The 26,997-nt window shown below is 46.0% G+C and overlaps 3 protein-coding genes and 1 pseudogene across 6 annotated transcripts in view; 2 read left to right on the top strand and 2 right to left on the bottom strand.

Annotated features, from left to right (window-relative positions):
• The window catches only part of DLL3 (delta like canonical Notch ligand 3), an 85,860-nt gene extending 60,387 nt beyond the window's left edge, over positions 1 to 25,473 (top strand). For 2 of the 3 annotated variants that reach the window (XM_080646045.1, XM_080646043.1), the window contains one exon: positions 25,161 to 25,473. In XM_080646045.1, the coding sequence (XP_080502171.1) occupies positions 25,161 to 25,329 (169 nt within the window). In that variant the 3' untranslated portion in view covers positions 25,330 to 25,473. The remainder of the gene's footprint in view (positions 1 to 25,160) is intronic. The other variant, XM_080646044.1, reaches the window with a different exon arrangement.
• LOC308235823 (eukaryotic translation initiation factor 1-like) lies at positions 297 to 639 on the top strand (annotated as a pseudogene). The gene has a single exon. The product of its transcript is annotated as a eukaryotic translation initiation factor 1-like (transcript).
• EID2 (EP300 interacting inhibitor of differentiation 2) lies at positions 3,681 to 4,829 on the bottom strand (the record flags this gene model as incomplete). Its single annotated transcript, XM_080644020.1, is given in 3 exon segments — positions 3,681 to 3,860; positions 4,722 to 4,775; positions 4,779 to 4,829. Coding segments are annotated over 3 exon segments (285 nt in total).
• Positions 5,904 to 6,966, bottom strand: LOC308235868 (solute carrier family 35 member E4-like; the record flags this gene model as incomplete). Its single annotated transcript, XM_080645046.1, is given in 2 exon segments — positions 5,904 to 6,888; positions 6,891 to 6,966. Coding segments are annotated over 2 exon segments (1,014 nt in total). The 3' UTR covers positions 5,904 to 5,950.
• Positions 25,474 to 26,997: the final 1,524 nt, after the last annotated feature.

Raw genomic sequence — 26,997 nt, forward strand, 5'->3', positions numbered from 1 at the left:
CATAAAAAAGAACCAGTCAGAAGTGAAGACTACACTAACCAAAATGAAGAATATTTCACAATGAATCAACAGAAGAGAAGAAGAATCTGAGAATCAAGTCTGCAAGTTGGATATGAGGAAGCAAAAAACACCCAATCAGAAGAGCAAAAAGAAAAAAGAATTACCCAGTGACTGAGCTGCCCCAAGAACTCAGCAACCTCCACCTTGAGTCCCCCTTGCTTCCCGGTGATCTGTCCCCGCTGCCTGTCTTCTCCTGCCACAGCCTTCCACAAGCCATTTCCACCAAGGGAAAGGAATCATATGGTATGCCTGCTATCCAGAACCTCCACTCTTTCAACCTCTTTGCTGATGCAAGTAAGGGTGATGAGCTGCTGGCACTGAGGATTATATTCGTATAAGAATTCAACAGAGAAATGGCAGAAGGACCCTTACTACTGTCCAAGGGGTCATTGATGATTATGATAAAAAGAAACTAGTGAAGGCCTTTAAGAAGAAATTTGCCTGCAATGGGCTATAATTGAGCATCTAGAATACAGAGAAGTAATTCAGCTGCAGGGTGACCAGAGCAAGAACATATGCCAGCTCCTTGTAGAGATTGGACTGGCTAAAGAAGACCAGCTGAAGGTTCATGGGTTTTAAGTACTTTTGGCTCACTGAAGATTAAGTGAGGATTTCTTTGCAATGAGTAGAATTTCTCTTCTGTTCCTTTTCACAAGTTTAAAAACCTCACAGCTTGTATAATGTAACCATTTGGGGCCTGCTTTTAACTTGGACTAGTGTAACTCCTTCATGCAATAAACTGAAAAGAGCCCCCTCCCCCCAAAAAAAAGGAAAAAAGAAAAAGGAATAAAAAAATATGAAGATAGCATCAGGAGTCTCTGGGCTCTTATATTCCAACATTTGCATCATGGGGGTGCAGGAAAGAGAAGAGAGGGAGCAAGAAATTGAAAAGCTATTTGAAAAAACAGTGACAGAAGCTTCCCTTACCTTGTGAAAGAAACAGACATACAAGCCCTGGCTGGTGTTGCTCAATGGTTAGAGTGTCGGCCCAGGTACCTTAGGGTCTTGGTTTTGATTCCTGGTCAAAGGCACATACCTGAATTGCAGTTCAATCCCCAGCCCTGGTCAGGGTGCAGGTAGAAGGCAACCAATCAATGTGTCTCTCTCACATTGATGTTTCTCTTCCCCCGCCTCTCTCCCCTAGCTCTCCCTCCCACCCTCTTTAAAAATCAATGGGAAAAATATCCTTGGGTGAGGATTAACAAAAAGCAAACAAAAAACAAAAGAAATAGACATACACAAATCCGAAATGCAAAGAGTGCCAAACAAGATGAATCCAAAGAGGCCCACACCAAGACACATCATAATTAAAATGTCAACGGTTACAGATAAAGAGAGAATCTTAAAAGCAGCAAGAGAAAAGCAGTTACTTACCTATAAGGGAGCTCCCATAAGACTGTCAGTTGACTCAGTTGACTTCTCAACAGAAACTTTGTAGGCCAGAAAGGAGTGGCAAGAAATATTAAAAGTGATAAAAAGCAAGGACCTACAACCAAGATAATTTTACCCAGCAAAACTATCATTTAGAATTGAAGGTCTGATAAAGAGCTTCCCAGACAAGAAAAAGCTAAAGAAGTTCATCACTACCAAAACAGTATTATATGAAATGTTAAAGGGTTTTCTTTAAGAAGGAGAAGAAAAAAAGATACAAATATGAACAAGCAAATGACAACAAATACATACCTATCAACAATTGAATCTAAAAATCAAAATCAATGAACAAGCAGAACAGAAACAGACTCATAGATACAGAGAACATTTTGATGGTTGTCAGATGGGAAGGGTGTTGGGGGGATGGGTGAAAAAGGTTAAGGGATTTAGAAGTACAAATTAGTAGTTATAGTATAGTCATGGGAGTGTAAAGTCATGGGTGTGGGGAAGTATGGGACTTGCTTGGAAAGTCTGTACAGAGGATTCTCTGAAAGGTCCGAGGCCTCTGGGGGACGTTGCTGAAGGCAGAAGACCCTGCCTTTACTTTTCCAAACAAGTCTGAGCCCCTGGGTGTTTTACTAGAATCTTTGGGTTTAGACTTCAAAACGTCCTTGTTGGAAGGACACTACAGATGCAGGTGTTTTCTCAAGGATGCTTACCCTGCTGATTGTATCTAGAGGTATTTAGTTCAAGCTGTTCTTACAATAAAAGCCTAAGGAGGCAGGTGAACAGGGATTTTTTGGCTCCTTATGCCAACTAGCCCCTTAGCCTCTCTTTCACAGAAACATGTGTCAGAGTAATCATTCATCCATTGTTCAGGGTCTGCCAGTCAGTCCCGGCAATGGGGGCATAGGGAATATAGTCAATAATATTCTAGTAACTATGTATGGTGCCTGATGGGTATGAGATTTTATGGGATGATCACTTATTAAGTTCTAAATGTACTAAGTGATCATCCCAAAAAAATCCTATTCTATTTTCACTGGGGTATACACCTGAAATTAACATAATAATAAAAAAATAGGAATAGATGGGAAATAATGTAAATGCCCATCAAAGTGTTCCTGGTTAAATAAATTATAACCACTAAATGGAATAACATACATCTCTAAAAAAGAATGAGGAAATCTAGTGGTTAGAAGGATCTTCAAGATATGTTCTTACTAAAAAGGCATATTTAATATGCCAACCTTTATAAAGAAATGAAAAAAAAAGCCATCCTAGATTTGCTGTGTATACATTAGGAAACTGAAAGAGGTACTGTGCTTATAGATTGGAGTCAGAGTAGGTAGTGAGTGGAGGGGAATAGGTATGTAAGACTTCACTGTATATTTTATATTTTGGAGGGCCTGTGAATAGATTATTTACCAAAAAAAACTTTAAATAAAAATTCAAAATTAAATCAAAGAAAAAAATCCAGAAATTTCATATTCTTGAATACACAATTATGTAATATATGCAATATTTACTTTGCTTGCCATTTGACATGCCTCATAAAACACAAAAATCAATTTTATGCTAAAAAGGATTGAATTTCACAACTAGAGAACACATTCTCACAATTCCAAGTTCTCTTCATAGTCCTAATAACTTGGTGGTGACTCCTTATTCCTATAATTATTATTGGTTGATTCCTTTTATCATCATGGGCTCTATTATTGGTATTTTTTCTTTATCAAGTCTCAAATTTATGAAACTACTTTAAAAGTGAAGCAATTAAAATATTTTTGTTGATTTCAGGGAGGAAGGGAGAGGGAGAGAGAAATAGAAACATCAATGATGAGAGAGAATCATTGATTGGCTGCCTCCAGCACACCCCACACTGGGGATTGGGGGAGCCCAGGCATGTGCCCTGACTGGGAATTGAATCATGACCTCCTGGTTCATAGGTTGAGACTCAACCACTGAGCCACGCCCTTCAAGCATTGAAGCAATTTTGCAAGACATTTCCACAATGCAGGGGAAAGATTCTGATCAATCACAAACTCAAAGAAATACAGAGGAGTCACAGGGCTTCTGACATTTTAAAAATTTCTTTTCTTCTTTTTCATAAGCTTCCTCTCCGCCCAACCCCCCAGCTGAGTAGTGACTTGTTCTCATATATTTTGACTTAAAAAAAAAAATCAAGTTACAGGATTGGTATGACTGTTGTCTTGAATGCAGAGGTTCTTTTTGAAGTAGTTTCATCACTATATTCTACTGATAAACTCATCACAACTAAGTTCTTCTATCAGATAACCAAATGCACTCAGAGCTACAGTAAATGTTAAAATATCAAAATCCATCCTCTGAGGATTCTGCTGATACTCAGCATTGTAGGAGACAGGCCTCTGTGATCCATCTTCAGCATAGTAAACTTTTAGAGAAAACTAACAGCATGTGGCCAGTCGTTACTGAATTTCCCTGGGGCAAACAGGATGTGGGGAGCAGGGGAGAGGGTATAAGAACAAAGAACTGTGTAGGTGATCAGTAGCACATTTTCCAGGAATATCCGCCTGCCACAACCAGACAAAGGGATGGGGAGACAACTAGAAAAGGCCTCAACCCATTTTAAATAACCCAATAGGAGATAATAAGCCCTAGATGACTATGGGGAAAACTGCTAACCCCATAGTACTCAGTCAATGAGGAACCAGAGGAGGCACTCTCCCACCCTGGGGATCATTACTCCAAGTGTGCCTGTTCAACCGGACACCTGCACTTGCAAGACTGCATTAAAAGTCTCGTTTTCACCATACTTCATGTCTTCAATCTGTTATTTGAATTCGGACAGGTGAGCATTTCTCACAGACATGAAACACTGCTTCTGGCCTTGAAGCATAGTAACCTCCATCTTATATAAAAACTGCTGTTTGAAATTTTAACCCTGCTATTTTGGCTTCTGTAAATGCTTGCTTGCTTAAATAATAGGGAAAATAAGACTACTCCCATTCCAGAGAGGCCATAAACTATTTCCCAGACAGAGTTGTCAGTGCTGGTGCCAGGCCAGGCCTTGAGATATGGTCTCATGGCCCCTTCCCAGCACACAGGGCTTCTTCCTCAGAAGGTCCTGAAGTCTCATTCCAAATTTGGAAGATAACTGGAAAAAGTATAAAAAGGGAAGACTTCCTCCATGTGGGGGCCCAGAATTTGAGAAGCAAGATTCCTCTGGGCCCGCTAGCATAATAAAAATCTCCAAATTAATTTGGCTTATTGATTAAGGCATCTTCTGTTTTAGCTTGCTGATTTACAATATAACAGGCTCTGCAGGCGTTCACAAATAACCTGTGTTGTTCTTCAAGCTCCTATCTTCTACCTGGAGCAATCGAGTAGTTTTCCAGATAGTGGCCGTAATTCATTTACTGCCGGTAATTCATCCCTAGAACGATATTGCAATGCAGACAGGTCTGGCTGGTTCTCCGACCTGGATCTGGGCTTGCCCCCAGGACCCTCTTCCTCTGCGGGCTCCGCCAACAATCTGGAGATTTCTGCCAGCCTGTCAGCGGGCTTCCTTGGCTGCCACCACCGGATTTTCCCTGGCCTCTCCAGGCCAAGCCTGGGCTGGTCCTGCCTCTCACCTCCTACCTCCGCCTGCAGGTCATTGCGTCGCTTTGTGCTGTGATGGGCCGCCTGGACATCTCAGACCGGTCTCAGCTCTGCTGCTCCCAGAAAAACTAGAATAACCGAAAAGTGCAATTACAGGTGTGCACGTAATGCATGTGTGCGAGCACTAAGTGCACCAGTAAATCCTGTGTGCAAACCCGTGTGCACAAGGGTACATTCTACCAATGATACTAAGAGCTCTGAGCATGTATCATCCGCAAGAGCCACCTGTGGACCCTTCGGTCCAAAGGCCAACGCTCTATCGACTGAGCCAAACCAGCCAGGGCAACATTTCTTTTTAATTATTTTTTATCTAATTTTTTTTTTTTTAACAAGCAAAAATAGTTTATTTGAGGATGGAAGACCCAAAACTGGAGGGCCCAGGGATGAGGCTACAGCAACTGCCAGGAGTTGGCACAGATGACACCCCCTACCCCCCCGCCCCAGGGGAGCCCAGCAGCAAGAAGCCCGACCGGGGGCCCCCAGCTGCCTCCCCCGCTTCCTGGAGGGAGGATTGTGCAACCACCAGGAATCGTCTTTGTCATCATCAGAACACGAAGAGGTTGTCGAAGTTTGGCCACAGTTTTCGGCGTGGTTGTCGATATTAATAATAATTACTCTGACAAGCACAGTGACCGTGCCAGGCGTGGACCCACCATCCAGTGGTGAGCGGGGCCCTGGGGTGAGGGGAGGCAGGCAGGGACAGGGGGGTCTCGCTGGGAGGCCCCATCCAGCCCCCCAGGGGGCCTTTCCCAAGGCACCTCGCCCTCCCACGGCCCAGTGGCTGCCTGCTCTCCGCTTGTCCCACGGCCACCGGCCAAGGTTGGGTTCAGGCTGCGGGGGGCTGTCCCAGACGGCCCAGGCGCTCTCCCAGGTCTCAAAGACCCTTGCCAGGCTGGCTCCTCCACCAGAAGCCCCAGCGGGCAGCCCAGGAGGCCACGAACTCGCAGTTGTGGTAAAGGAACATCCCCGTGAGGGTGAGTGCGATGTCCACGTAGCTGAGGGTGCTCAGGTGACTGCCGAACAGGAGCAGGGACAGGACGAGGTTGCCCACGACAGTGAGGTTGCCCAGGACGTGGACGGTGAGGGCGGAGGTGAGGGCCAGCAGGGAGAAGCTGGCCAGGTTGTAGAGCACGGACAGGAGGCAGCTGAGCAGGATGCAGGCCCAGAGGCGGGAGTCGGCAGGTGCCGCACCGGCCAGCAGGCAGAAGCTGGGCAGCGAGGTGGTGTACAGCAGGGTCACCGCGTCCAGCCGCTCCTCCTGCAGCAGGGCACTCTGCTGAATGGACTTGAGGCCGCAGAGGCAGGTGGCAGCCAGCAGGAAGCCACAGCCAGTGGGTGGTGTCCGGAGCTCCCCCTCCAGGCTGCAGGCAGCCCCCAGGCAGAGCGGGCCCATGGCAGCAAACTGCAGCAGGTGGTGGCGCCGGCCCAGCAGCAGCGCCGACAGGGCCAGGGTGATCAGGGGTGTGGTCGTGGTGGCCAGCTGTGCCAGGTCCAGGGGCACTGTGCTCAGGCCCACGTTGCCACAGGCCATCGAGGTGCCGAAGGTCAGGCTGAGCAGCAGCACTTGGCAGTGGGTACCGCTGGGCATGGGGCGCTGAGCTCCCCGATGGCATGCCAACGCTGCTGCCAGCATGTGCAGCGCCGAGAGCAGAAAGGGCCGCCTGAAGCCATGCACCGTGAAAATCCATTTGTTGAGGCTGGACATACTGGCTCCCGCCAGCAGCCACACCAGGGCTGCCATGGCCACCTGGGCCCGACCAGGCCGTCCAGGGGCCTGAGGTGCTTCAGGGGGCCACTCGGGGGACCCAGCCCCCGAGAACTGCCGGCCACTGCCACTGTCTCCGCAGAGGTCATCCTGCTGTCATGGTGCTCCTGAGGACAGTGGCACATCCGTACCCGGGGGGCTGGGGCAGGAGGCCAGCTCCCCAGAGTCACCAGAGAGCACCCCTTGGGCCAGGCCAGGTCCTGGCTTCTCAGATCCTGACCTTTCTTTCAGACAGGTGAGCTAACGGCCTCTTCTGCCAGGCCTGTGCCAGCTGAGGCCCAGGAGCTGTGCAGAGCCCAGGTCGTGGCTGCTGGGATGCCAGGCTCTTTGGCCTAGTAAGCTCCAGGCTCCTCTGCCCTGTGCCAGGTGAAGTCCCTACTCTTCTCCCTACCTAGTGCCCATGCTAGGCTGATAGAATCCTGGTTCTTCTTCCTCTTCGGTTCAGATTCCGGGATCTCCTGTGCGTTCAGGCCATGACCAGGCCTAGCCGGGGCAATCCAGGCTCCTGCACCCCGTGGTGTCCTATGATGTCCAGTCGTCGCAGCTCCCTGCCTCCGTCAGTGCCCAGGCCCGTGCTCCGGCCGGTGCCAGGCGGTGAGCTCAGCTGGGCTCGACTCCGACTCCGGCAGGGACTGTCCTCCAGCTTCCGGCAGCTTCGGCTGCATTGGTGAATCCGGCAGCAACTCCTGCCCGCCCGGCTCCAGCCCGGGCCCAGCCTGCGGGGCAAGGCCCCGTGCTCTTGGCCCCGCCTCCACCGCCTTATCGAATTTTTAGAGCGGGGGCGGGGGGGGGGAGAGTGTGAGAGAGAAACATTGATTTGTTGTTCCACTTATTTATGCATTCATTGGTTGATTCTTGTATGTGCCCTGACTGGTGATGAATTCACAACCTTGGCACATTGTGACGATGCTCTAGCCAAATGAGCTACCCAGTCAAGTGTGGTGAAAACATTTAATACCTACTCTATTAGCAGTTTTCAAGTATATAATACAGTATTATTAATTTAAAAATATTTTTATTGATTTCAGAGAGGATGGGAGAGGGAGATCAGGAATTGAACCATGACTTCCTGGTTCATAGGTTGACGCTCAACACTGAGCTACACTGGCCAGGCTCAGTATTGTTAATTATTATTACCATGATGAACATTAGATCCTCAGAAATCTATTCATCTTACAATTGGAAGTTTGTTCTTTTGGCCAACATTTCCCCATTCCTCCATCTTCACCCACCCACCTGCCAATAACCTCTAGTAACCATAATTCTACTTTCTGCTTCTATGAGTTCATTTTTTTAAGATTCTACATATAAGTGGTATCATATAGTATTTATCTTTCTCTATTGACTTATCTCACTTAGCATAATGCTCTCAAGGTCCATCCATGTTGTTCTAAATGGCAGGATTTCATTCTCATGGCCGACACAATATTCTATTTTGTGTGTGTGTGTGTATGTAAAAGATATCTATCTAACTATCATCTATCTATCTATCTATCTATCTATCTATCTATCTATCTATCTATCATCTATATCACATCTTCTTTATCCATTCAGCTGTACTCAGAAATGTAGTTGTTTCCATACCTTGGCTATTGTGAATAATGCAGCAATAAACTTGGGGTGCAGATATCTCTTTGAGATCCTGACTTCAATTTCTTTGGATATATACCCAGAAATGGGATTGTTGGATTGTATGATAGTTGTATTTTTATTTTTTTGAGAAACTTCTATACTGTTTCTATGGTGACTGTACCAATTTACTTTTTCACCAAGAGTGCACAAGTATTCTGTTTCCCCACATTCTTTTTTAAAAAAATTATATATTTCTTTATTGATTTCAGAGAGAAAGGGAGAGGGAGAGAGAGATAGAAACATCAATGATGAGAGAGAATCATTGATTGGGTGCCTCCTGCACGCCCCCCACTGGGGATTGAGCCCGCAACCCAGGCATGTATCCTTGGCCAGAATCGAACCTGGGACCCCTCAGTCCGCAGGCCGACGCTCCATCCACTGGGCCAAACTGGCCAGGGTTGTTTCCCCACATTCTTGCCAACACTTCTCTCTTGCTTTCTTGATAATAGCCATTCTAACATGTGAAGTGATGTATCTCAAGTGGTTTTGAGTTACATTTACCAATGATTAGTGGTGCTGAGTATCTTTTTATGTACCTGATGGACATTTGTATTTCTTCTTTGGAAAAATGTCTATTCAAGTTCTTTGTCCACGTTTTATTATTATTATTTATTTTAAAATTAAATGTAATGGGGTGACATTGATTAATTATATGGGTTTCCCCAGAAACATTTCAGTGAACAGGATGACACCCAATCAACTGAGCACACTGGCCAGGGCTAACATTACATGGGCTTCATGTGTACAATTCTATATGACATCATCTATGTAGTGTATTGTGTGTTCACCACCCAAAGTCAGATCTTCTGTTACCACAAATTTGACCCCCTTTACCTTTTACTACTGCCCACCCCCCTTCCTTCTGGTAACTATCATGCTGTTGTCTGTGTCTATGAGTTCTTGTTTATTTGTTGCTTTCAGTCTTATATCCCATATATGAATGAAATCATATAGTCCTTGACTTCTTCTTTCTGACTCATTTCTTTTGGTATGATAGTCTCAAGATGCGCATTCATGTTGTTGCAAATGGTAGTATTTAATATTTTCTTATGGCTGAGTAGTATTGAAAAAAAATATGACATTTTGGTTGTTTCCATGTCTTGCCCACTGTGAATTACATAGGAGTGTATATATCTTTGTGATTAAATGTTTTCAAATGTTCAGATAGATACCCAGAAGAAGGATGGCTAGGTCATATGGTAACTCTATTTTTATTTTTTTGAAGAACCTCTATACTGTGTTCCATAGTGGCTATACCAATTTATATTCCCACCAGCAGTGAATGAGTTTCTTCCCCCCAACCCCAACCTCTCCAGCACTTGATAATAACCATTCTAACAGGTGTGAGGTGGTTTCTCATTGCAGTTTTGATTTCCATTTCCCTAATAGCTAGTGAAGTTGAGCATCTTTTCATATATCTGTTGGCCTTTTTTTGTATGTCTTCTTGGAGAACTATCTATTCATGCCCTCTGCCCACTTTTTTTTTCTATTGCCAAATTTATTATTTATTTATTAAAAATGTTATTGTTGCCCTAACTGGTTTGGCACAGTGGATAGAGCGTCAGCCTGCGGACTCAAGAGTTCCAGGTTCGATTCCAGTCAAGGGCATGTACCTTGGTTGCGGGCACATACCCAGTAGGGAGTGTGCAGGAGGCAGCTGATTGATGTTTCTCTCTCATCGATGTTTCTAACTCTATCCCTCTCCCTTCCTCTCTGTAAAAAATCAATAAAATATATTTTAAAAAAATTAAAAAATGTTATTGTTGAGAGTATTACAAATGTCCCCCTCACCCCTCCATTGCCTCCCTCCACCCAGTTCCCTCCCTGTAGCAGGCCTTCACCACCCTATTGTTTGTGTCCATAGGTAATGCGTATATGCATATAAGATCTTTGGTTAATCTCTTCCCACCCCTTTTCCTTTGAGATTTGTCAGTCTGTTCCATGTTTCCATGCCTCTGTTTCTATTTTATTCATTAGTTTATTTTGTTCATTAGATTTCTTATTTATTTATTTATTTATTTATTTTGATTTTTAGATTCAATTGTTGATAGATATGTATTTATTGTCATTTTATTGTTCATATTTTTGCTCTTCTTCTTTTTCTTCTTCAGGAATACCCTTCTACATTTCATGTAATACTGGTTTGGTGGTGATGAACTCCTTTAGCTTTTTCTTGTCTATGGAGGTCTTTATCTGACCTTCAATTCTAAATGAGAGCTTTGCTGGGTAGAATAATCTTGGTTGTAGGTACTTGCTATTAATAACTTTGACTATTTCTTGCCACTCCCTTCTGGCCTGCATAGTTTCTGTTGGGAAATCAGCTGAGAGTCCTATGGGTGCTCCCTTGTAGGTAATTAATTGCTTTTCTCTTGCTGCTTTTAAGGTTCTCTCTTTGTCTTTAACCCTTGGCATTCTAATTATGATGTGTCTTGGTGTTGGCTTCTTTGGGTTCCTCTTGTTTGGGACTCTCTGTGCTTCCTGGACTTGTAAGTCTATTTTTTTTTTCACCAGGTAGGGGAAGTTTTCTGTCATTATTTCTTAAAATAGGTTTTCAGTATCTTGCTTTCTCTCTTCTCCTTCTGGCAGCCCCTAAATGCAAATGTTGTTACGCTCGAAGTTGTCTTAGAGGCTTCCTATTTTTGGATTAGTTTTTCTTTTTGCTCTTCTGAATGGGTGTTTTTTGCTTCCCCATATTACAAATTCTTAATTTTATTCTCAGAATCCTCCACTGTACTGTTGAATCCCTGTAAATTTTTCTTTATTTTAGTTAGTGTATGTTTAATTTCTGGCTGGTCCTTTTTTGTGTCTTTAAAATTCTTAAGATTCTTGAAAGTCTCACAAAGTCCCTTGAAACTCTCATTAAGTCCCTTGAAGATCTCATTAAGATCTTTGAGCAATCTTATAAGCATTGTTTTGAACTTTGTATCCAGTAGTTTGCTTGCTTCCATTTCTTTCATTTGTGGCATGTTTCTTTGTCTCTGCATTTTGGCTGCTTCCCTGTGTCTGTTTCTATGTATCAGGTAGAGCTGTTATGTCTCCTGGAATTGGTAGAGTGGCCTTGTTTAGTAGGTGTCCTGTAGGCCCAGTGACTCAGCCTCCCATCACCTGAGCTGGGCATTCTAGGTGTGCCCTTGTGTGGGCTGTGTGTACTGTCTTGTTGTAGTTGAGACTTGATTGCTATTGGCATCATTGGAAGAAATTAACCCCTAAGCCAATTAGCTGTGAGGACTAGCTGTGACTATAATGGAAGAGCTGCTATGCAGGAGACACCCCTACAGTGCAGGACTTGCTTCAGTGGGACTACGGTGCTCACTGAGTCTGCTCCTTGAATGTGTTGCTCATGGATGTGTAGAACTGTAATCTGACATGGTCTGAAACTGTCCAATGGATGCACTGACTCCGGGGCCTCCAGGGATTACAAAGTCAGCCACTGCCTGTGCCCTTCCTGGGGCCACCTGGCACAAGCTACAGGGTGATCTACAGATGGCTGCTACTTGTATTTGGCTTCAAGGTGCTCAGGAAAGGCCAGACTGTGAACCAAGGCAGGCTGCTATCAGTGCTGGGCCTGGGACTACTTATTAAGAGGTATGGGACACACTTATTTCAGCTGCTACTTGTTTGAGAGATTCTAGGAAAGTCTGAAGCCTGAGCCAGGACAGGCCATTCATATGGAAAAGCTGCTGCAAACAGCTTGGATGGGGCTGAAAAATTGGGTTGGGCGAGGGTCTCAGGGAATCACCAGGGTGGAGCAAACAGTGTGAGCCAGGCTGATGGAAACTCAGATATGGCATCTGCCAGTAAGTTCTGTGGCATGGGAAGTTTCCACATAGGACAACTATCTCTATGGGCACTTTTGTCTGGGAGAAAGCTGCCCCAAGTTTTTTCCCAGATGTTCTTCCCTGTATGTCCCTGGATCCTTTCAAGCTGATGCTCCTGTTAATGTAAAAACATTCAAACCTGTAAAGAATTTTTGTGAGTTTATCTGAGCCAAACTGTAGACAATTGAGATAATGCTCCAGAGAATGGCAGTTTTTCACCTTGTTTTATACATTACAATCAAAAGGAGGAGATATAAGTGGGTTACATAAAATCCACTGGTGATAAATTAGAGAGGTGGGATAAAGCAAAGCGGGGGTGGGGGTGACCTCCGGGATTGGATAAAAAATAAAGTGATAGACACATACTTCTTTTACTTAGGTGAGTACAAGATAGTTAACAGTCAACAATTAACACGATAACAATAAAAATGAAGGAATTTGTGGTATCTGTCCTGGAGCCCAGGGCACTTGATTGTGCTCTGAGGGGTCCGGAAAAAAGGGAAGTTACAAGTAACCTTGAAATTTCTACGATATGTTATCATAGATGCAAAAAGACAATAGGCTCAGTTTAAGGTAAAGGTTGACTTTTATCAGGGAAGGTACTGGCCTAGGACGTTACTACCCACCATAACTGCTTTTAGTTAAAGTTTTAATTTGAGACCATCCTTGTGGTTACATTAGGTCTTAAAGTTTGCAGGACTGCCATGCAGGCCTTCCCTGAGCTTATCAGGTTAGCATATGGCCCCTTTCGTCCACACCTCAAAGCTGGAGCTCAGAGGGAGTGAGTCTAAGTCCATGCACCAGCCTTTTAACAGTGTTTAACAGTGTTAGGGCCAGAAATAGAATATTGGGACTAGCTATAGTTATATAAAATAGTAATCATGCTCTGTTAAACTTGATTGTTTTGTTCTAATTAAATAAAGCACGTTCTAACCTGGTCAGGAGTTGTACCCACCTAGGACCTGGGAGTCAACCTTGGAATGCAGTCTATTCTCATTGGAGAACTGCCTATTATCATGGAGAGATTAATAACTTTGTTGCCCAAACAATGGAGTCCCACCAAGCCCCCATGCCTGTAATAGCCATTTGCATATCCATTCTTATTCCTTTTGCCTATTTCCCCATATAATCTTTGTTCTACCCAATATAAACAGTTGGCCTACCCAATATAAGCAAAGCAGATTTTTGTGGATGACCTGCTGCTCTCCCATACTGCCAGCATTATTGGAATAAATGCTCATATACTAGTATGATGCAACTCTATCTATGCTTGATTGGCTCAAGTAGTGACAGGAAGCCCGGATCCATTGATTGTATGGTTTCAAGAGGAACTACATGGGTCTCCAGCAGCCTCTGTGTCACTCAGCCACAATCTCCACTGCTGTTGTTGTTTTTTTTTTTTTCTTTTTATTATTAAATATATTTTATTGATTTTTTACAGAGAAGAAGGGAGAGGGATAGAGAGTTAGAAACATCGATGAGAGAGAAACATCGATCAGCTGCCTCCTGCACACCTCCTACTGGGGATGTGCCCGCAACCAAGGTACATGCCCTTGACCGGAACTGAACCCGGGACCTTTCAGTCTGCAGGCTGACACTCTATCCACTGAGCCAAACCGGTTTCGGCTGTTGTTGTTTTTTAAATATATTTTTATTGATTTCAGAGAGGGAGGGAGAGGGAAAAAGATATAGAAACATCAATGATAAGAGAGAAGCATTGATCTGCTTCCTCCTGCATGCTGGAGATCAAGCCCACAACCTGGGCATGTGCCCTTGATGGTTATTTATATTTTTCTCCCTACCTATCTGATACTCTATCCACTGAGACAAACCAGCTAGGGTCCTGCTGGTTTTTATAGCCTGAACATACAGGGGCTTCTCTTCCCAGCACTGGAACCCTGGGGCTGGGTTCCAGTGGTGTGAGGTTGGGACCCCTTGCTCCTCACAGGAAGCTTCTGCAGCCAAGATATCCCTCCCAATTAAAGAAAGTCACATGTGGATGTCAGACCAGCCCATTCCACACCTCAGTCTCAATGTGCTTTCTTTTTTACTTATCTAGTTGTAGAACTTCCATTCAGCCAGATTTCAGGTGGTTTTGAATGATGGTTGTTCTGTATTTTAGTGGTAATTTTGATGTGGTTGTGGGAAGATGCTTGGACCGTGTTTACCTGCACTGCCATCTTGGTTACTCCAGAGTCTCTCCTAAGCTTTAAAGTAATTAGGCCTATTTAATATACTTGAAAAATTACATGGAAAGCTTTGCCAAATAAGAATTAATAATAATAACTATGTTTAACAACATACATATATTTTTATTAAAATGAATGTTCTGGAAATTTCAGCCTGCTCTAGAAAGGAACTTGGAAAGATTCAGAGCCAAGTTCAAACAGGAAATTCTTAGGAGTAGCAGGTGTCCTATCAGTGACACCAGACAAGCCTAGAGCAATAGTTCCCTATGGGAGGAATCTGGCAGTGGTACCCCAGATGTTTGTGATCCACACATTGGGACATTTATGAATTATATACCCACTTCCAGTGAGCTATATGCAGCATTTAAAAAAATCTTGCGTATTGTTTGTTCTTTATATATTAAAACTCTACATTAAATCTAAGAATATAAACTTTATGTCATTTCATAATAATAATTATTTGTCAAGTAATTATTATCTTGGAATATTATATCTTAGAGAAAAGCAAGGTTCTTTGTCAATTGTTTTATGGTCGAATCTGTAGCCATGTCATTTTAAGTTTATCATTTATTATTCTTACTAGAGGACCATTGCATGAAGAGATTCGTGCAATAGGCCTTCCTTCCCTTGGCTTCCAGCCCCAGTTTTCCTCTGGCACCTGGGACCCAGGCCTTGGCTCCGGCCAGAGTCTGCCATCTTCGTCTTTGCTGTAGATTTCGGCCGGAGTCTGCCATTTTTGTCTTCGCTGCAGACTCCGGAGTCTGCAGTCTTGTCTTCACTGCGGCACTCTGCTCCTGTAGATCCCTTCGCCCCCCACCCTCCCTCTCATAGGAGGCATCCTGCCCCGCCTGGCCATTCTGCACCTGGAGCAGCTGGGCGGCCGCCATCTTTGGCCTTCTAATTTGCATACTCACTCTGATTGGCTGTGGGTGTAGCGGAGGTATGGTCAATTTACATGTTTGTCTATTATTAGGTAAGATAACTTTATTCAAAATATTACTAATTTTAAAGAAATCTTTCTGTTTCCCATATATAAGGAAACTTATTTTTATTTCCCTAGAACAATTTGGTAAATTATATTATCACTAGAGGCCAGGTGCACAAAATTCGTGCACGGGGGTGGGGGGGGTCCCCTCAGCTCAGCCTGCACCCTCTCTAATCCGGGACGCCTCAGGGGATGTCCAACTGCTGGTCTAGACCAGCAGTCGAACATCCCTCTCACAATCCTGGACCGCTGGCTCCTAATCACTCACCTGCCTGCCTGCCTGGTCGCCCCTAACTGCCCTCCCCCCTTGCTGGCCTGATCGCCCCTAACTGCCCCCTGCTGCCAGCCAGGTTGCCCCCAACTGCTCCCCCTCCCGCTGGCCTTGTTGCCCCTAACTGCCCCCCCTACTGTCCTGGTTGCCCCCAACTGCTCCCCCCTGCCAGCCTAGTCACCCCTCACTGCCCCCCCTGCCAGCCTGGTTGCCCCCAACTGCACCCCCACCCGCCGGCCTGGTCACCACATGCAGCCTGCTGTTCAGTTGTTTGGGTGTCCCTCACTAATCCTCCTGCTGGCCTGGTCGCCCCATGCAGCCTGCTTGTTCAGTCATTTGGTTGTCCCTCACTAATCCCCCTGCCGGCCTGGTCGCCCCATGCAGCCTGCTTGTTCAGTCGTTTGGTCATCTCTCGGGCAGGCCCTGGGCGGCTGGGGGTCTGAGAGGACTGGGGGACTCCGGAGGTGCCTGCTGCCCCGGCGGGGCTGAGAGGACTGGGCGCTGCCATCTTGTGGCTGTGGGCACTGACATCTTTGAGGGCGTGGCAGTCAATTAGCATATTCCCTCCTTATTGGCTGTGGGCGCCACCATCTTTGCAATGGCTTGTGAATCAATTAGCATATTCCCTCTTTATTAGATAGGACTAGAGGCCCTTTGCAGCAAGATTCCTGCAAGAATAGGACTTCCTCGGGCCTATTCCTGCAAGAATAGGGCTTCCTGCTGACTGAGCGAAGCAGAGAAGGGAGCAAAGCCTGTCGAGGCCCCTGGCCTAGCTGACAGGCCTGGACACTTCCAGAGGCTGGGGAGCAGTGAGGCTGGATCCGCCGCCAGAGTGGGTGGATCCTACCTCCCCGCTTTGTCCCCGCAACCCCTGGCTGGGCCAACAGGCCCAAACAGTCCAGCAGCGGGGCTGAGGGGACTGGGTGCCGCCATCTTGTGGCTATGGGCGCTGCCATCGTTGTGATAGAGTGATGGTTAATTTGCATATTACTCTTTTATTAGATAGGATAAGTAATATGGAAGCATTTATATTTTTCTCCCTACCTAATCCCTTTAGAATTTGACAACTCTTGAGTGAGTATTATTTTCATAACAATATATTTATTTGCATAAATTCAATAAGAATCTATTCTCTTTATAAAACCAGGATCCAATCACAGTGTTATTAACCAAGACTTTGACTGGAATGCCATAAATGAGAGAGACATGCTAGGGCTCTGGAAGTCACCAAAAGCCTAAAGGAATAAAAAATGAACGTTAAAGCCAATAAGAATGCCTTGGAGAAATGGCCTGGTACCTTACTTGTTCACTTGGTTCACAGCAATCTTTCCAGGGAAGGAATGAAGGTTGCTTTCCTGAGAGATGGCAGAAAGAACATCAAGACATTTTGGAGAACTCAAGAACTTGAGGAATCCACCCAGACCCTTACAGGCAAAGCCAGATGGCAACTGTGTGGCTTCACTTTTGTGCCCTGAAGGGCTGACTGAAACTCAATCTGAATATTTCTTGTAAATGAAATTCCAGCAAAGTAAATATAAAAGAGCCTCTATAATCAATTGCTATTCTTATTGTATTTATACAAATAATCAGGTCAAGTTAAAACCTAACACAGTCTCTTTAATAAAAATGAGAGTGATTTTAGGGAGAGAAATTCTGTTCCAATAAAATCTCCATACCCAATTATAGATATTAAACTTCAGTACGGTTAAATGTCTTCAAAGTTTTGTTCTAAGGCTGTGTCTATATACTATACAGACCTCAGCACCTGATAACATCACCAGAGATATCCTACCTACAGACAATCTATCAAATTGTCACTGCTTGCTTTCTTTCCAGAAAAAGCCTTGCATTGAGAAATCTCAACTGATTTGCTAAGTTGATTAACCTTTGTGTCATCTTTCTGTTTTTGAGGAGGAAACTGGTCTTGCAAGGCATGTCAGGCTATAAAAACTGTGAACAATGCACTGCCCTGGGGCGGGGGGGGGGAAGGGTCGTTATAGCTGGCCCCAGGACAGATCATCAGATATGGCCTGGGGACCCCCAACACCTGGGGGCCTTCCTGTAAGCCCACGAAAGGGAGCGGAACCATATCTGCAAGACAAAGACCCCAGAAGGTTATAAAAAGTGAAGCCCTCTGCGTGTTTCTTCACTCTGATTTGGAAATTATTCCCAGAGTCCACTAGTGTTAATAAACGGGGTCCCTTCCTTTCTCTAGGAAGCGTGCTTGATATTTCTTTGGTCTTCTGCAAGATTTGGTTCCCTGACAGGGAAGCTAACCACGTTTGGCTCTTGCCTCTGGTGCGTGGATGGGGTTTGGGACCCGGGGGCGTGGGACAGGCATCTGGAAGGCGAGCACTGCTGATTTTAGCAGAACTGAACCAGGGGGGAGGGGCTCCAGGCACTCCCGGACCTCAGCCCAGGACCCCACCAGCATCTGGGGAAAGTGGATGGACACCTCTGGACCTGTTGACAGAATTGGTAAGGTAGGGGCCCCAGTCAGGCCCACTCCAAGTGAGTGGAAGGGGGAGCTTGATCACTTCCCTGGAAGTCATAGGACTTCGTCAGGTAAATCAGGAATCAGGACTCTGGAGGTGAGTGAATTCAGATTGGATTAAGGAATTATGGGTTCACTCTTCTGTTTGTGTGTAGGAACTAGCCCAGGGGTGGGCAAACTTCTTGACTCGAGGGCCACAATGGGTTCTTAAACTGGACCGGAGGGCTGGAACAAAAGCATGGATGGAGTGTTTGTGTGAACTAATATAAATTCAAAGTAAAGGAGCGGAGGGGAGAGCAAGAGAACCCTCCGCTCTTTCAGCTCCTCGGGCCGGATAGAACAGCCAAACGGGCCAGATCCGGCCTGCGGGCCGTAGTTTGCCCACGGCTGAACTAGCCAATTTGCTACCAAGAAGGGGGGTTGGACGCAGACTTAACTCCTCCGGTAGGTTCTCACCGAGACATCGGTCGAGAATTCTGTTCTGGGGTGTGGGTGCTGGGAGTGCCCCCATGCCCATCTGGGGAGTTGGGCATTATCTGCTCAGCTCCAGTCTGGGCTAGTCTACTGACAGAGTGTGAGTACGGATGTTTGTCTGTCTTGGCATAATTATGTGCTGATTAACGGGTCTGTGTGAAAGCGAAAGCTACTTTGATTTTCTGTTTGCTCATCTGGTTAAAACGTTTGATTTACTGAAGGCTGAACCCGTGGTGGTCTGCAAAAGTCTCAAGCAGCGCTGTTGAGTTAGTTTTCTCAGAGACATTTGCTCTCTATCATGGAGGGATAGTTGATAAAAATTTCTGTCTATGTTTGTGTAGTAGGAGCTTTGGTTTGCTCTGTGATTTTCCTGTGTTAGGTTGAAATTTTGGAATTCTGGGGCAGATTTAAAGGTATTTGCGGCTTTTCTTGTCTCTTAGCTGGCTGGGACTTTCAGGGGCAGGGCTTACAGCTCCGCAGGGCGGAGAGATTTTACCCACCCTGCCCCTGCCTGTGCTGATTAAGGATCTTTTCTTTAAGGAGACCCTCCAGGCTTTTAATAAATTTCCCTGCACCCTTGTCTGTCTCTTGCCACGGATCATCATGGGGTTGGGACAAAGTAAACCCACTGTTCTCAATTGCATGTTGGAAAATTTTGAAAAGGGTTTTATTGAGGACTATGGTATTAAAATGAATCCCAAAACACTGAGGAAATTCTGTGAATTAGAATGGCCAGCCGACGGGGGGCTCTTTAGATGTAGGACTGGTCAGGGCGGTCTGGAATGTAGTCACAACAGACCCCGGACACCCAGATTAGTTCCCTTACATAGACAGCTGGTTAGGAATTGCTCAAACCTTGCCGCCTTGGGTCCAGTTCTGTAAGGTTTTAGTAGTATGAGAAAAGAAACAATTCTCTCAGAAGGGAACCCAACCCCTTGTTCTGCCAGGATCCCCTGAGGAAGTCCTGCTAGTTTTACCATCTCCATATGTGCCACAGGCAGCACCAAGTGCTTCCCCAGATGGTCTGAAAGGTCCAGAAACACCACCCCCTTCCATTTCTCCTCAACCAGGCTCTCCACAGCCAGTTGGGCGGCGCTTGCGTTCAGCCAATCAAGGACCCAGGACACAACCAGCATGTCAGATGCCTCTAAGGGAGATTTGGGGTGTCAAAGTAGTTTGCAAAGATGGGACCTTGCAGGAGGGAGGTCCAGTCTATTATTATCAGTCCTTTACCACCAGCAACATCTTGAATTGGAAACATCACACCCCAGCTTATTCTGAAAAACCTCAGGCCATGATAGACCTCCTAGAAACGATCTTCCAGACCCAGAAGCCCACCTGGGTGGACTGCAAGCAGCTCCTTTTCATGTTCTTTAACACTGAGGAGTGCATGAGAGTAGTATCAGAGGCTTGGAAGTGGCTCCAGACCCAGGCCCCTGCAGTAATATTAGATACAGACAGATGGGCCAGGAAGGCCTTCCCAGATGAGGAACCTGATTGGAACCCAAACTCAGAAGATGGAAAGACCAGGCTAGAAAGATATTGGCTGTCCTTCCCCCAGGGGGTCAGGGCCGGAGCCAAGAAGCCCACCAACAAGGCTAAAATCTCTGAGGTTTTCCAGAAGCCTGACAAAAGGCCAGCAGCTCTCTATGAGAGACTATGTGAGGCATACTGAATCTACACTCCCTTTAACCCTGAGGCCCCAGAAAATCAAACTATGGTAAGTGCTGTTTTTGTAGGCCAAGCCCAGCCTGACATCAGGAGAAAATTACAGAAACTGGAAGGGTTTGCAGGAAAGAATGCTACTGAACTGCCAGAGATAGCCAACAAGGTTTTCATTAGTCGAGACAGTGCAGCAAGGAAGGAGGAAGAAAATAAAATATAAAGAAGGGCCAATATAATAGCAGCGGCTTTTAGAGGCTCAGGCTCCCAGACAGATCAGCAAGGATACAGATCAGGGGGAAAAGGAAGAGCGAGTCTGAGATGAGACCAGTGTGCCTATTGTAAGGAGACAGGACACTGGAAGAATGAATGTCCCAAATGGCAAAGTAAGAAGACTGAACCCCCTTTTCCACCCAGTTGTTATCAACCAGAGCCACCTGAAGCAGACCTTATTGAGCTAGCAATGGCTGATTCCGACTAGGGCAAACCGGGCTCACTTCAGCGAGGCCCCCATGAGCCCATGGTCAGAATGAAAATTGGGGGCCAGACTGTGGACTTTATGGTTGATACAGGAGCTGAGCACTCAGTAGTCACTCAGAAAGTAGCACCTCTTTTAGGAAAAGAGGTCACCATTATTGGAGCTACTGGGGACCAGACCCATAAACCATTCTGCCGCCCTCACCGATGCCAACTTGGTGGTCATCAAGTAATTCATGAATTCCTGTACTTGCCAGACTGTCCAGTGCCTCTAATGGGTAGAGACCTTTTAGCCAAAATGGGGGCAGAAATCACTTTTGCTCCAGATGGCTCAGCACAGCTTCGCCTAGGTGAGGAGACCTCCCCAATGATCCTGTCCTTAGTAGTGCCGAGGGAGGAAGAATGGAGACTTTATACCCCCCAGACAAAGGCCTCACCATTAGAACCTGAATTAGAGAAGGAATTCCCGCTGGTCTGGGAGAAAGGGAATCCTCCAGGCCTGGCTGAGGACCACACCCCTGTGCTAATCCAGTTAAAGCCTGGGGCACAGCCTGTTAAAATCCGCCAATATCCAATTCCAAGGGAAGCACGCCTGGGAATCCAGGTCCACTTAGACTGGTTGCTTCAGTGGGGACTTGTTAAACGATGTAGGTCTCCATGGAACACGTCTCTCTTGCTTGTCAAAAAGCCTGGGACTAACGACTACCACCTGGTGCAGGATCTACGGGCTGTTAATGAGGCTATTATAACCCTGCATTCAGTACAGCCGAACCCCTACACTCTTCTGGGACTCATCCCATCAGAGGCGGAATGGTTTACATGCCTAGATCTGAAAGATGCCTTTTTCTGTCTTTGATTAGCACCTTCAGTCAGCCTCTCTTCACTTTCGAATGGGAAAACCCAACTACAGGGACCAAGGAGCAGTTCATCTGGACCAGACTGCCACAAGGGTTCAAGAACTCCCCTACTTTTTTTAGTGGAGCACTAGTATCTGATCTAAGTTCCCAGGACAGAACTTGGGTGTGTTCTACTCCAGTATGTAGATGACTTCCTACTGGCCAGCTCCACACAAGCTCAGTGCTGGGAGGGAACAGAGCCCTTCTGAGACTACTAACTGAAACAGGTTATCGGGTGTCTAAGAAAAAGGCACAGATTTGTCAGAAAGAAGTCAAGTATCTAGGCTTCTGGATCACCCAAGGGAAACGAAGGCTAGGGACTGAAAGGAAGCAGGCAGTATGTGCCATCCCAGTCCCTAGCACCCGGTGGCAGATTTGGGAATTCCTGGGAGCTGCAGGATTCTGTCGAATTTGGATCCAGGGTTTTCAGACCTGGCCAAGCCTCTCTATGAAGCTTTAAGAGGAGAAGAGAAGACACCCATCAACTGGGGTCCCGAACAGGAGAAAGCCTTCGTCACCATAAAGGCAAAGCTCACTGAGGCCCCAGCACTAGGGCTACCAGATGTGACTCGAGACTTTAATCTTTTTGTTCATGAGAACAGCAGGGTAGCCCTAGGAGTTCTAACCCAGGAGTTTGGACCCTGGTAAAGACCAGTAGCCTATCTCTCCAAGTGGATTGACCCAGTTGCCTCTGGGTGGCCCCCGTGCCTCAGGGCTCTTGCAGCCATGGCATTATTAGTCAAGGAAGCGGATAAGCTTACCTTAGGACAAAACTTAAATGTAAAAGTACCTCATGCTGTCGTCACCCTGATGGAAGCAAGGGGTCAACACTGGCTGACTCATGCTCGAATGACTCAGTATCAAGGGCTGTTATGTGAGAATCCGCGGGTACAATTAGAAGCAGTGAGAACACTTAATCCTGCCACCCATTGCTGAGGGGGCCCTTGAGTATGATTGCCTGGAAGTCCTAGAGGAGGTTTATTCCAGCCAGCCAGACCTAAGGGATAGGCCCCTGCAAAACACGGACTTGGTATTGTTCACAGACGGCAGCACCTTCTTAGATGAAGGAAAAAGACAAGCCGGATATGCAGTGGTATCAAACTTTGAGACAATTGAAGCACAGGCTCTGCCTGAAGGATGGTCAGCGCAGAGGGCAGAACTTTGGGCCCTAGTAAGAGCCCTAGAACTCAGTAAGAATAAGCGTGCCAACATCTACACTGACTTGCGCTATGTCTTTGCTACCCTGCATGTCCCTGGGGCCATATATAAGGAAAGGGGGCTCTTGACAGCAGGAGGAAAAGGAATCAAAAATTAGAATGAGATTTTAAAGTTACTAGTAGCAGTCTGGGAGCCTAAGGAAATAGCCGTCATCCATTGCAAAGGTCAGAAAGGGAAAGACTCAGTATCAGAAGGAAACCAGCGTGCTGACGCTGCAGCCAAGCTGGCTGCTAAAGAACAAGCAGCAGCCCTGGCTGGTTTGGCTCAGTGGATAGAGCGTCGGCCTGGGGACTGAAGATCCCAGGTTCGATTCCGGTCGGGGGCATGTGCCTTGGTTGCGGGCACATCCCCGGTTGGAGGTGTGCAGGAGGCAGCTGATCGATGTTTCTAACTCTCTATCCCTCTCCCTTCCTCTCTGTAAAAAATCAATAAAATATTAAAAAAAAAAAAAAAAAGAACAAGCAGCACCGGCACGGATCATGTTGGCCCCCCAATTACCTGAACCTCCAAAATACACTCCTCAGGAAGAGAAATGGGCCCAGAAAGAAGGGGGCAAGAAAACAATGGAAAGCTGGTGGATACTTCCAGATCATAGGGTCTATGTCCCAGAACATAGTTAGCCCATAAGGTAGTCCTCCAGCAGCATGAACTCACTCATTTAGGAAAGGCTGCCCTAGATGCTTTGTTAGGCAGGTACTACCTGATTGCCCATCTACTCTTCTGGTGTTTCTCAGTCTCTCAGCGTTGCCTCCTCTGTGCTCAGAACAATGCTAATCAGGGTCCTGTAGGACCAATAGGAGTTCAGCACTGGGCAAGCTCCTTTTGAGGACTTAGAAGTAGATTTTACAGAAATAGGGCCTACCAGAGGGAATAATACCTGCTAGTCTTTGTTTGCACCTTTTCAGGCTGGGTCAAGGCATATCCCACTCGCACTGAAAAGGCGAGAGAAGTCACTAAGACATTGCTGAAGGATATAATTCCAAGGTATGGAATGCCTCTGACCATAGGGTCCAATAATGGCCCAGCCTTTGTAGCAGAAATAGTACAACAGGTAGCCAAGGCTTTAGGAATTAAATGGAATCTACATACAGCTTACAGGCCTCAGAGTTCAGGGAAAGTAGAGCGCATGAACCGGACTCTAAAGCAGGCTATGGCTAAGCTATGCCAAGAGACAACCTTACCCTGGACAGATATCTTGCCTCTTGTAATCCTGCGGGTACACTATGCCCCAAGGGCCAGGGTAGGTTTCTCTCCCTTTGAAATTCTATACGGTAGACCCCCTCCCTTAATTTGGCCAAAGGGAGATTTGGGGGAAATAGGGAATTTAGAAATCCAGAAACAACTACAAGGACTTGGAAAAACTGTCTTTGAGGTCCACAGGTGGGTTATTGACTGACTATGCATCTCTCTAGGAACAGCTGTACATCCTTATAAACCTGGAGACCAGGTTTGGGTAAAGGATTGGAAAAAGGAACCTCTCAAGCCTACCTGGAGGGGACCCTATCCAGTCATATTTACCATACCAAAAGCTCTCAAGGTTGCAGGACTAAACACCTGGACCCACCACTCCTGGGTGAAGGCAGCCCACCAGCCGAGTGATGCCCAGCCCGAGTGGAAGGTGACCTCTGACCAGAAACACCCCCTGCGGATCACCCTCAAGAAGACAGCAGAGTTGGCCAAGCAACCTGCTCCAGGAAATTCAGATAACACCCTGCTGAATTCTCCCTAACATTAATCTTTCTTTCTTATCTCCTCCTAACGTAACATGCTCTAGTATTTCTGGATAATCACTGGTTTTATCTAATTCTTATTTTGTCTTTTTTTGAGTGCCAGCAGAATCCGAGCCTAGTACCAGGAGGAGAATTCATCTGCTCTGGCTGGGACACAGAAGCACCATAAAATTACTGCTCCCCACACAGCAAGGAAACAAAGGCCTTATCATAAATTGTTGGATTACACCTTGTCATGCCATCCTTTGCTCCTTGCTTAGAAACTCACTACCCAAATATGCTAGACCGGGTAGTCCACGAGAAAACCCAATCAAGCCAGAGTTTTGTTAGCTATAGGTATCAGCCTGCGGCATGTTACGACTCTACTACCAAATGCACATGTGTGTGGGGGGGAATTGTATTGGACGGAAAAAAAAAATAGGACCTGTCATGGCCAATGTGCAGCTAACTAATGTTGCTCCTATTTGTTTCAGCAGTACGCAGGGCCAATGTCCAACAGGTCACCTCCCAGATGAACTATGCAACTCTACCCCCAAGGCTGAAAACACCACCTACCCTTGGTGCCCCCTGCAGGAACATTCTACGCATGTGGGACCACTGCTTACCTCTGCCTGCCTGCAAACTGGACGGGAATGCCTTTAAACTTCAGATGGTCCTACAAACCAGAAGAACTCCCTACAAACCCCTCTGAGAGGAAGAAGTGGGATGCTAACCCCTTGGTCATGGTCTCTTTCCAGCAGGAAGTAGCTAAGAGTGGTCATCACCCCTGTTCACCATAACATCCCGTGGTCGTTGCTCCACATGGCTAAAAGAAGCTTGTGGGACAATGGGGGTGGGAGGAATGAGGAGGAAACTGGTCTTGCAAGGAGTGTCAGGCCATAAAAACTGTGAACAATGCATTGCCCTGGGGGGGCAGGGGAAGGGTCATTATCGCTGGCCCTGGACAGATCATTGGATATGGCCTGGGGACCCCCAACACCTGGGGGCCTTCCCATAAGCCCAGAAAGGGAGTGGAACCATATCTGCAAGACAAAGACCCCAGAAGGTTATAAAAAATGAAGCCCTCTGCGTGTTTCTTCACTCTGACTTGGAAATTATTCCCGGAGTCCACTAGTGTTAATAAATGGGGTCCCTTCCTTTCTCTAGGAAGCGTGCTTGGTATTTCTTTGGTCTTCTGCAACATTTTCATAGTGTACATGCCTATAACCCTATTAAATACCTAATTACTTGTTTATTTTGAATTAAACCTATTTCTTGTAAGTCCCCACAGGAACCTCAATCTGAGACCTACTCTTGTGAGCCCATTAAAGACCTCAAGCTCCTCAAAGAACAGAAAACCTATTAAAAATAAATAATATAATAACTAAACATTAATATAATTATCCTCCACTCCTTACAGCATAGCCACCCTCACACCACCACGCTAGCCTTCAGGACTGTCCACTACAAACCCCTCTCCATAGGTATTTCTTATTCAGACTCTCAGGTAAGTGCATCGTGACAACTTGAAAGCCATCCTACAGCAACTTCACCCGTGTTCCCCAGTTTAGAGTCCATTATTAAGATTATCGTTGAAAATTAGAGGGGGGAATGTGAATGTGAGGACAATAAAAAGGCCTCTTTTTCCTTGTTCTAGCCTTCCACAATTTATGAGAAGCACCTGGTAATTAAACCCCAAGATGGTTAGCTCCTCTATTCAAACTGCAAGACAAAATAAGCTACTTGAAGACTACATTTTTGCATACCTCTCATCCCTGCTATATTTACAACGCAGGGATAATTTGCACCAAAAATTCTCTAGTTAGTAGAAAGTTCCTTTCCCCCTCCTCTTCAAACAAGCCTCTTTTGCACTCTTGGGAAAAATACTGATAAGACACTTCCCCAGGACATCTGCCAGACTGTCTCAGCCCCAAATCCCCCTCCCTTGTCACCTGGCAATAGCAGTCATTGCCCTTTAAAAGAGCAGGTCACTCCTGCTCCACTGGTTTGGCTCAGTGGATAGAGTGTCAGCCTGCGGACTGAAGGGTCCCAGGTTCGATTCCAGTCAAGGATTGGGGGCACATCCCCAGTAGGAGGTGTGCAGGAGGCAGATGATCGATGTTTCTCTCTCATGGATGCTTCTAACTCTCTATCCCTCTCCCTTCCTCTTTGTAAAAAATCAATAAAAGAGCAGGTCACCAGTTTATTACCTGCTCTTGTATAGATTAGCAATGCACCAGCCCTTTTCCTTTGAGGAAAGTAAAATAAACTTCCTCTCTTCATCTATTCTTTTAGTTGTGAATTATTTCACAGCCCGTTTCACTGGCCAAA

The sequence above is a fragment of the Plecotus auritus genome (assembly GCF_963455305.1).
Source record: "Plecotus auritus genome assembly, chromosome: 10".
In the NCBI taxonomy this organism is placed as follows: domain Eukaryota; kingdom Metazoa; phylum Chordata; class Mammalia; order Chiroptera; family Vespertilionidae; genus Plecotus; species Plecotus auritus.